At 29.4% G+C, this 11,893-nt stretch overlaps 1 protein-coding gene across 1 annotated transcript in view; it reads left to right on the forward strand.

Annotated features, from left to right (window-relative positions):
• The window catches only part of Sfmbt (Scm-related gene containing four mbt domains), a 33,673-nt gene that overhangs the window by 10,326 nt on the left and 11,454 nt on the right, over positions 1 to 11,893 (forward strand). The window contains exons 6-12 of the mRNA XM_014418676.3: positions 3,475 to 3,604; positions 4,837 to 4,971; positions 5,055 to 5,172; positions 5,701 to 5,825; positions 8,121 to 8,374; positions 9,854 to 10,093; positions 11,682 to 11,795. Coding sequence (XP_014274162.1) covers positions 3,475 to 3,604; positions 4,837 to 4,971; positions 5,055 to 5,172; positions 5,701 to 5,825; positions 8,121 to 8,374; positions 9,854 to 10,093; positions 11,682 to 11,795 — 1,116 coding nt within the window. The remainder of the gene's footprint in view (positions 1 to 3,474; positions 3,605 to 4,836; positions 4,972 to 5,054; positions 5,173 to 5,700; positions 5,826 to 8,120; positions 8,375 to 9,853; positions 10,094 to 11,681; positions 11,796 to 11,893) is intronic.

Here is an 11,893-nt window from a genome sequence, read left to right on the forward strand (position 1 = left end):
AAGGTAATTGAGGATTACCAGCAAAAATTCTACTTGTCAGAAAAGGAAAATGAAAAAAAATCTTTTTTCTTTATCATATCTTCATCCCCTAAGTACATTTTTTTCTTCTGCTCTTCACGTATCAGGAATTTTACCAGAACTAAATAAGTGATATCAAGTTAGATACTCAGGCCATGGTCAGGGAAAATTCATTGGATTTTTTGCAGAATTAAAAAAAAAAAACCTTAGATTTATTTTTTGTTGAGATAATTAAAATTTATTGTTTCTGTCTGGGACTGGAGTAGTCTATTTTGTCCATTGTATAGCCGCAGAGCCCATGAGCCTTCATTGCTGCATTCAAGCTCACAATCAAGGTCTCATTCTTTGATTTATTCTTTACCTTTTATTTTAATATTCAGCTTGACTGGTGCCTGAATTTGGAAATACTTAACTGAATTTTCTTTCATATAATGCTATTCCCAAATTTTAATCTTTTTATTGTTTAAAAAATCCTGAAAAAATTTACAAAAAAACTATTTTGAGGCGCAAATTCACAAAAACCACAACACAAGTTACCAACCAACCAAGTAAACAAAAAGTGAAACATATTACGATGATGAGGTGAAAAAACTTCTTTTAGAATGTTAATTAACACTCTTTATTTTAATTGACAACATTTTGGAGTGTCTTCCCCATCCTCCGGTATTATAATTCTAATTATGGATGTAGAAAATGGTCGGGGGTGTGGTCAAAAGGTACAAAAAATTTTAAGTTGTAAATATAAATGAAAGAAGGGAAAATGGTTTGTAAAATAATTTTTAAATCTAGGATATCAAATTTGATAAAATAAGTTTTATGTGACAAGGGCAATTAGCCTTTAATGTTTTTGGGTTTTTTTAAAAAGAAATGACATCAGAATTGAAGGTTGTATCCTTGAAAATGGCCTGAGGGCCGAAACGTTGAAGAATTATAAAGAATAAAAAGTTGAGAGAAAAAGAAGGATCAAAATTGTGTTCATTTATAATAAACTAAACCACTCTCAAACAATCATAAATAAAAAATAATTAATTCTTTTAGAATGTTAATTGATACTCTTTATTTTAATTGACGTTTTGGAGTGTCTTCCCCATCCTCCGGTATTTTAATTCTAATTATGCATGTAGGAAATGGTCGGGGGTGTGGTCAAAAGGTACAAAAAATAGAAATAGTTGATTGTCTTTTAACACGACAGCCCTGATGAAGCCTTGCAAAATGGACCAAAACATCAGCAAATAGTATATATAGTTGAGTATATATATAGTATATGTAGTTGAGTATATATATAGTATATGTAGTTGAGTATATATATAGTATATTTAGTTGAGTATATATAGAAGACCGTAAAAATTGATATATAAGATGGTCAGGGTTGCGGTCAAAAGTGAAACAAAAATAGTTTACAACTATTTATTTTCCAACGTTTCGCCCCACTTTGCAGGGCTTCATCGGGGCTAAAAAGATACAAAATGATACTATGATAAGATACAATGATAGGAATAAAAATAAATTTTATTAATTAATTTTATTTTATTCCTATCATTGTATCTTATCATAGTATCATTTTGTATCTTTTTAGCCCTGATGAAGCCCTGCAAAGTGGGGCGAAACGTTGGAAAATAAATAGTTGTAAACCAAATTTTATCCCGTTTTAACCACATCCCAACCATCAGTTTATGGTCAATCACTTATACATATAATTCAATCCTAACTATATTTGGATGTAATTTTTTGAAAAAATAAAAAATATTTTTTATTCAAGAATAAAAAAGATATGAAAAATTAGATAGCAGTGTTTCTCATATCAGCCACCGACAGTGTTTGTGGTCTTCTCCCATCTTCGCACATACCCAAAGACTAATGTTGTCCATTTTTTGGACAAAAGACCCACTTTTCTTCATATCATTGAGTTTCTTTACAAAAGGTGCAGAAATCCCTGGTGAATTTCGAGTTTTTTTTTAGGAGTTTAAACTTGTCTCGGTACCTATCTTTTGGGTCATTAGCTTTAGCTGCCTTCTACGGTGGGAACTTTCAGTCACAGCTCAATCATCCTCTACATGGCTTGGGTATTTGAAAGTCGAAAGAACAGAATTGAAGGACCTTGTGTCTTTCAATTCCGTTAGACTCTCCATTGAGGAACAGAGAGTAGCACTTGGAGATAACATGATAACAATATAAAATGAAAGGACTGGTGGAAACTCCAGCTTCTTGTCTCCCTCTCTTTTCCGGTTATCCTACCCATTTTACCCCCTCCCTCCCCTTCTAATAATTATATATTTTCCGTTAACTAAATTAGATTATTTTTGTAACGTAATAATCCCTGGGATCTTTTATTTATATACAGGGTGTCCCCTAAATGAGTGGTTATATTATGAGAGCTGATATGACAGGTTAAGAGGAACAAAAAAGTCCATATTACCCATAGTCCAATTCTCAATGTTATGGGGTAGAATTCAAATTAAGTGCTTTTCTCCGTGTTATTTCTCAGAAAAGCTCAAATAAATCTTCTCTACTTTAAGTAAGCTCTCTTTAAAAAATGCATAAGAGATACCAAATTAAAGATGAGAAAACTTCCATGAGAATTTAATGGGTTGGATCAACCAAAAAAAAAAAAATGATCATTTCATGACGTTATGTTAAAAATTAAAGTTTAATAAATGAAGTTTTTTTGAGATCCTGGATATTTACTGTCTAATCAATAAAGGATGATATTTATTTCAGATGTCCAAAAAATTTTATAAATATTAAACTTTCATTTTCAACTTAACGTCATGCAATGCTTTTTTTATTTTTTGGCAGATTCAACCCATTATATTCATAGGAAATTTTCTCATATTCTAATTCAGTACTGCTTATACATTTTTTAACGGGAACTTTAAAGTAGATTTATTTGAATTTTTCTGCAAAAAACACAAAATGAGGTGTTTATAGTTCACCATAGATGGGTATAAGGAGAAGAGGATCGGAGATGTGGTCAGCAAAGATAAAGTTACAAATATAAACAAAACTTATTTATTCATTCCAATATTTCAATCTGAATTTCAGACCTTCATCTGGGTAAAATGTAGGCGAAGATTCCGTCTAAAATTAAACCATCTCCTATAAACACAAAATTTGATTTTTATCCTATACAGTTGAGGATTCGACTATGGGTTATATGGACTTTTTTGTTCCTCTTAAGGTATAGTATCTGATACCACAATATGACCACGCATTTATGGGACACTCAATACATATGTATATTGGAAAGGATTAAAAAAATTGTTTTATACATATTTGATTCTCATCTATTTCTTAATTTTGGAGTTAAATGATTCATTTTATTGTTAAATTTTTGTTTAATCCATTTTCTATTTTAAGATATACATTTTAGTTTTTAATAACATTAACGATTTTTTTTTTCAATGGATATCATTGCTAAGGTCATCCAGGAAAAAATTGATTATTTCTTTTTTTCAGGCACCAATGGCGAATAATTGGGACAATATAACTGTTGGTATGAAAGTCGAAGTAGAAAATACTGATTGCGACAATTATTCTGAGGATGTCCCAGACTCTTTTTGGGTTGCAACTGTCTTGCGTATTGCTGGTAATTGGATATATTCATTTTGATAAAAGTTGTTATTTTCATCTATCTGTAAAAGAAAAAAAAAATTCCATGATTAGAACCAATAATCATTTATTCTTATCTATAGATGAGTAGAAGAGTCAGAAATTGAATCAAAGTGTTGTTTCCTATCAATGAATCGAACTTACGAGTGATGTACACAAAAGAATCATGATTCGTTTAACTCTCTGTTCAGGAGGGTCGAACAAGTTGAAGTAGGAGTTCATTTTAAAGGAGTACTAATTGGCGCTAAGTTGTTTGATTTTTAAATTTTTAGTTCAATCTAAAAAAATCACTATTTACCTTGATAACTTTATTACAATCTGAAGAACAGAAAACATTAATATTAGAGGTTTTATATTTTACTTACGGACAATTTGACGAAGAATGTCAATGAGTTTTGAAACTAATTGTTGAATATCTGTTGTTTTATTTATTAAAATGTAATTTAAAAATTAATTTATACAATTGTTTAAGTGGCAGTTCTAATAAATCAATTTTTGTGCAAAAGTTGCTGCTACATCCGAGGCACATACTTGCCTTAAATACGCAATTTCAGTTTTATACAAGTTTTTGGTTTTGAGATATGTTGTTTACATATATACCTTTTTACAAAACCATTTTGCAGAACTTGATTCTTTGGGCTCAAAATACTTTAAAACATTTTCGTTGAAAACTCAGATTCAATTAAAAATTATTCACCATTGGAATACTTCTCCTTACTATATATTTCATATATAGGTAAGTGGTAGTAAAAAAAAAAAAGAATCAAACAATCTCTAAACAAAAAAAAAAGTCAAGAAGGATTGAATTTAGAATACTTTCAGCTAAAAGAATCAAATTTCCCACCTCTATTATTATCTCTTACATTTATCCATTAATTTATAAACAACTCTATAAATTTATAGTTTAGAGATATGATAATAGACATTATATCTAAATATGAGTGAGGTAAATTTATGGAGTTAAAGTCAATTCAATAATAAATAATATGCTGTTCATTTGTATTGTAAAGTTGTTATGGTATTTATAAAGCAACATCCCGAGAATATGGGAATACTCTAAAACGTCACTGGATAAAGATAAAATGATTATTTGTTCTAAATATGGGAAAAAAATTTTTGATTGAGTCTTTATTCTTTCTAATAAGCCATTACACCACATTATTAGCGTTATATTACTGTTTTTATAATATGAATTTTACATCTTTGCAGGTTACAAAGCACTTTTAAGATATGAAGGATTCGGTCAAAACGAAAGCAAAGACTTTTGGGTTAATCTATGCTCTTCTGTCGTCCATCCAGTTGGTTGGTGTGCGAATCGTGGCAAACCTCTAATTCCACCTAAAAGTATTGTTAATTTCATTTTTATTAGTATTTATTTATTGGTCTGTTTTCTTATTTATTTATTTATGTTTAAATATTTATTTCAGCTATTGAAGATAAATACAAAGATTGGAAACATTTTTTAGTAAAACGGTTAACTGGAGCACGTACATTGCCTTCTAACTTTTATTCTAAAGTTCATGAGAATCTGAAATCGAGGTTCAGGTAATTATTATTATTTTGTTAATACTTTTAAGGGTGTTTCTTGAATACCCAGAACTTCAGGGTCTCTATTTTTTATTGCAATATATAAAATAAATTCTGAATATTTTTTGGTTACCTCTTAGCTAAATTCACTATCAACCAAAATCTGTTAATAAAATTTTAGTTTGAAATTTTTGCACCCATTTTCGTGGCAAAAAATGGGATGCAATAAAACTGAAGCCATAAGCCATAAACAGGCACAGCAATGGCAAAATGAACTTAATACTGAATTACTGTCCAGTTATAAATTTAAAGATATCATTTAATAAGGGTTACTAGAATTAATTATATTATTACAAACATATATAATGTATAATATTACATACATATCATAATGATTTGTAATAAATTAAAAAAAAATTAGGTTAATATTGGTTAGTCATTTTATCTTCACCAATTTGTGATTTAAAAACAACAAAAAAAAAAAAAACAGTTGTCCAAGTGCCTTTCTTATTAAATTGTTTCTTCAACTAAATTTTTGTATTTCAGGTGTGATTTGAACCTTGAAGTGGTCGACAAGAACAGAATATCCCAGGTAAAAGTAGCGACAATCAAGAATATCGTCGGCAAAAGGCTGCATGTTAAGTATTATGATGCCGAACCTGGAGATAATGGTATGTATGTGTCAACATATTGAAAAATATTCTTTTAAGTGTTCTTGTGAGTTGTGTTCTCTTATAATTTTCATCACACTTATTGTTTTATTATGACAGAATATAGAATGTATCGTGCGTTATATAGGGTGTCTACTGACAAAAAAGTCAGAGAATTTCATTATTCATTCATTAGTCAGAGAACCTTAGTCAAACTTATCAGAAAGTAAAGATTTTTTTGAAAATTTATTAATAAAACAATGGAAAAAAAAAAATACCTTTCTAACTAAACAAATAAAAGTTGGTACCTAAAGTAATTGTTTCAAATTTTGTTTATAATCTGCCCTCATGACTTGGTGGACTTTGAATATTCGACTCCATGAATTTTTTGATAGATGTTTCATTCCATTTAGGGTTTGATTTTTTTAAATTTATATCTAAACATACAATTTAAAGTATCAATTTCCTGCTTAAAACATTATTCTAAAATTAAACATGACTAATTTAAACTCTCAATTAGAGAATAGTATAATAAATTGTCCAGGTGGTGGTTAAAAAAGGATAGCTCAAACTGGTTCAAAAACTATATATTGTGCACTAATGTTTCACCTCGCTTTGAAGGGCTTCATCAGGGCAAAAGAGAACAAGATGTGAAAAACTAAAAAAAAAATATTGTAAACTAGAGTATGACTAAAATATAAACTAAAAAATACTGTGAGAATTATATAGAAATGAACAGCGTAAGTAAAAGACAATAAGAATAAGATAGGCAGAATAACATTTGAATAATAAAGTAATGAGATGTAGATAGTTGACGGTAGATTACTGATTGGAGAAGAAGATCGGGGGGGTGCGGTCAGCAAATAAATAAACAAAAAATATTTGAAGATGAATGGAATATTGTCTGGGTGCGGTAAAATAAACAACTCAAATAGTAAATGGGTTTATTATTTTTATTGAGCCAACGTTTCGCCCCACGTTGCAGGGCTTCATCAGGGCTAAAAAAGATACAAATACTTGACATAGTTACAAAAAAAAAAAAAAGGGGAAAATAACAGGGGTATACAATGAAAAGTAAAATTTAATAAGAAAAATTAAAGGTTGTAAACAGTAAATGAAAACGGCAATAGTAACAGATAGATAAGAGAAGAAATATTAAAGAAAGTACAAATTAAGAGATGATGAGAAAGAATTCATACCTGTTTTGACGGAAGTCAGAGTCAGAGTGAGCCGTTTGTATTGGCAGGAGTGGGGATGGCAGTTTAGCACGCCACATAATAACGGAAATAATTTTAAAGTAAATATTGTAAAAAAAAATTTGTTTAATTTTTTTAAATTAGGTAAACAATAAATGCTAATATACATAATAGAGGGGGAGAAGAGATATTTACAAAATTATAAAAAAAAAAAAATACAAACGGCTCACTTTGACTTTGTCTTCCGTCAAAACAGGTATGAATTCTTTGTCATCATTTGATTTTATTCTTTTCTTTTTTTCATCTCTTAATTTGTACTTTCTTTAGTATTTCTTCTCTTATTTTATCTATTATCTATCGGTTACTATTACCGTTTTCATTTATTGTTGGCTCAATAAAAATATTATACCCATTTACTATTTGAGATATTAAATTGAACCTCACAAATATTTTATAATAATTGGGTTATAGAGCACTACTTAATGTAAAAATTAAGCTTTGGAAAATCACTCTAGAACCTTTGGAACCTTTACAAGCCATTTTTTGAGAACATCTGTTGTTACAGTTCTACACAAAGTTACTGTTATTTTTACACAAAGTTACTGTTATTTTTACTCAAAATGTTGATTACAGATAGGTACTAATAAAGGCCACTATTTAAGTCCTAAAAAGGTTTCATTTAAATATTACAAGTCCTCTAATGAATTTTCAAAACTCAAATTTTATAATTTTAATGAATTATAAGAAAAATAAATAAAATGTAGTTGTGTGCTTTCAAGGTTTTACTTGCTCAAAGTGTCTAACAGTGATGTTCAGAGATCCATAATATGCCATTACTTTGACAAGCTTTTTAGCTCTAAAAATCATTTAACATATATAGCAAAATAAATCTAGAGTACCTACATTTTTGAAAACAAACCTCTTTTAGGATTGTTAAAATGAGTAAAATCTCAGAGAAAAGCCTGTATTTGGGAATCAGGAAAAAAAAAAAAAGGAATAAAGAGGGGAAATCATTATGACTGTTGTGTTATAATGAACTTTTGTATATTCAAAAGTCTCAGACTCTTTTTAAATTATTTTTTATATCTATTAATTAATTTGTTTTGTTTTTTTAACTAAGGGTTTTGGGCACATGAAGATTCTCCCTTAATCCACCCAGTGGGATGGGCGAGGCGAGTGGGTCAAACACTCGCAGCCCCGCCTGCCTACGTAGATCGTTGCCTGAAAGGTCTGAGAGACAAGGATGACGCAACTGAAGATCTGTTCCCTCTAGCTCATTCCCTTCCTTACCACACAGGATTCAGGCATGGAATGAAGCTCGAAGCAGTCGACCCTCTCAACTTGTCATCCATTTGTGTTGCTACAATCATGAAGGTTACTTTCGCTTTTATTTTGTTGATTCTAATATGGAATAATTTAGTTTGAAATATATTAGACTGAAATAGTTGTAATATCCTTTTAAAATGTATTTTATAGTTATATAGCAAAATGGGTTTACTTTGTCTTCCTAGTCAAGTAATCCATATCATCACTATGACAAGAGAATATTTTTAATCTCTTATAACTTTTCTAAAAGTTAAAGAAGAATTTGTTGGGATCCTATTGGAATTAGCAGTTAATTTGACCACTCTGAGCCACTCTAGTTTAAAACCAAAGCCCAGATATTTATGGAGTGGGTCCCGCCAGGAAGGATTGCCTTTTTTGTGTTATGATCTCCTCTTTAGAGATTGTGACATGTCTTTCATCGACCAACCTATTCGCTGTAATTGTCGAATTGTGAGCTCAGATAAGAAGGACTACCATAGAGGGCAGGATTGGAGGATTTCTCACCGTTTTTTGGTCAATTAAACTATCTTAAGTCTTATCTTCCTGTTTTAAGCAAATATTTCGAAAGTGATTTAGGACGGTTGCTCCCTGGGGGTCTTTCTTAGGTGGGAAGGATTGCGTTTTTTTGTGTTAAGATCTCCTCTTGTGAGGTTGTGACATGTCATACATCGACCAACTTACTCTCTATAAATTGTCAGTTAAGTAAGATCTACCACAGATGATTTCATGCAGTTTTTCAATTTCAGGTGCTTTTTAAATAAGTCTCCTCTTTAATAAAATAAAAACCTGTAAAATGTGCAGTAAAAAAATGTAAAATATACAGTAATCATCTTAGGTTTAAAATATACCTAAACATCTTCAAATATATAATACTACTATGCCTATAAAATGCTTTTGATTTGAGCCCAAAAATTGACACCCTATGGGTCGGCCACAGATTTAGGCTAACTTGTACCAGCCGATCCAAATAACCTATCCACATGCTTGCGGATGTGCGAATTTGCCATTGTTTGGCAAACTTGTTGGGGCACCTCAAATTTATATATAAATAGATAAGGAACATAACATGAGACAATATTTAAAATATGAAAGTACTTAGAATTTGAAATTATTAAAACAAGAAATGACCCAATTTAAAAACTAACTCACAAAAGTAAATGACACATTCCATCATTGACTTATGGACAAAATAAATAGAGCACGAATGAATTAGTCGACAATATTTTCAGTCTTAAAATTTATTAATTAATAATTTTTTTTATTATGTTGTTTGTTACTCTGGTTTTTCTGAAATTGATACAGTATTTAAAACTTCAAATGCATCAAATGAAAGATTGTGAATTTTAAGTAACAGCATTGTTATTGTAGTTGATTTCACTTCCAATTATCGGGTAGTTTGGATGTTATCAGACATATATTGAAGCATATGCAAAAATCATTGCTGTGGATTACCTTAAATTAGTTTTTTTTAAAAACATATATAATCCTTCTTTTGTTTCTGTCTGAATTTTTTTTTTTAATGTACAGGTTCTCAACGAGGGTTATTTGATGATCAGAATAGACACATATGATGAGGACTGCTCTTCTCCTGGATCTGATTGGTTTTGCTATCACTCTTCATCGGCCTGTATTCTTCCTCCTGGATTTTCAGCTTTGAACGGGATCAACCTCACTCCACCCAAAGGGTACAACCCATCGACATTCAGTTGGGCTGACTACCTAGCTGAAACAGGTTCACAACCTGCACCAGCTGAACTTTTCGACATTGTAAGTATTTACTAGTATTGATTATAGTTCAATTTTAATTGGTGCTATTCTTATACAAGAGTGATTTCTAGTATTCTATTTATGTTTTATAATTCAATAACTGGAAGATTTTTATATTATCTAATTGTGTATTGTGAAAATATCTTCCTTGTTAAATTTCTTTTATTTAGAACTTTTTGTTTTGTTTATTTTTGTATTAAATATACGTATTTTAACAAACAAGATATTTATATATAATTAAAAATTTGTTTGAAACAGATTTGCTTAGTTGTTATAAAAAAACATCCATTTGGTCTCAACACTTTTTATTATCTTAACAACGTTCCAGCCATTTTCAAGGATCTTATTAATTAATTTATTATCATTTACATATCATATAGTCTATTATTTATCATGAGTTAATTTTCTTTAAAACTTCTCAAATTATGAAAACATTATGCACTAATAAATTAATCTTCATCACAATGTCTAAAATACCATTATTCTCACGATTAAAATAATTATATTTACTAGTTTAACAATCTCTATTTCAATTACTCATTTTATCAACACTTCTCAGTGTTATACACACTCAGGTTACTCAATATAGTGTTGATAAAATGAGTTAGTGAAATAGAGATTGTAAACTAGTAAATTTATTAATTATTACTGTGAGCATAATAATGGATATTTCAGACATGGTGATGATGATTAATTTATTGAGTGCATAATGTTGTCATAATTTAAGACGTTTTAAAGAAAATTGACTAATGATTAATAATTTATAAACAATAAATATAAATATAAATTACTAATTAATTAGTAATTTTATAACTTAAAAAAAGTTACATAAATATGTACTTATCATATATTATATGAATAATATTTTAAAGAAATTATGTTAAAATATGTACAAAAAAATGTACTTAGAGAAAACATAGCTGTTCAATAACTAGATATTAATTAGTAATTGTAATTAAACTAGGGGAGTGAAACAAGACTAAGATGAGAAAGGACCATGGGAAGGGGAGAAACAGAGAAATGGATTGAGGAGTAAACAAACAAATTCTAGGAAAATGCTACAGGAATAAATAAGACCCTTGCTCTTTTTAATTGATTCTGAGAAATTCCCGATGTAATTCTGTGTGAAAATTTATTATTGCCACTGCTTTTAATTTGTGTTCAAAGATGAAAATATAGAATTTTTATGCACTATTTATGGTAAATGATGAATTTCACCTTTAAGTTTCTTGCATTCTCTTGAATTTTATGTAGTTGCTGCGAAAAATGTATTTACAATTGAACAAATAATTTAAGGAAATATATGATTCAGGACAAAATATGTAAAAAATAACAAATATTTCAGAAAATATGTGATTTACAACAAAATATGTAAAAAAAAAAAAGGCCAAATATTTAAAAATATGTGAAATAAAAATGGCTTCTTTTGGCAAGAAATGTCTTGAAACATCATTAGTTAGTAAGGAATCGAAGATATCATGGTCAGGTAAAAATATGTGAAAACATAAAAATCCTATCCCTAGTTATCACTTTTAAGATTGGTTATTTTATTTATCAATAAATCAAGTTGAAATCAATAAATTTCTAGGAAGCTCCTGAACATGGATTCACCGTTGGTCAGAGATTAGAAGCTGCCGATCTGATGGACCCAAGGCTCGTCTGTGTGGCTACTGTTGCACAAATCGTTGGAAGACTCATCAAAGTAATTATTCAGATTCTTTTTTTACGATTTATTATAATTTTTAATTATGAGAGATAGTTGACCGTGGATGATAAATGAGGAGAAGATGGTTGGGGGTG

Source organism: Halyomorpha halys, unplaced genomic scaffold, assembly GCF_000696795.3.
Source record: "Halyomorpha halys isolate HHAL.00 unplaced genomic scaffold, Hhal_1.1 Scaffold13.1, whole genome shotgun sequence".
Taxonomy (NCBI): Eukaryota; Metazoa; Arthropoda; class Insecta; order Hemiptera; family Pentatomidae; genus Halyomorpha; species Halyomorpha halys.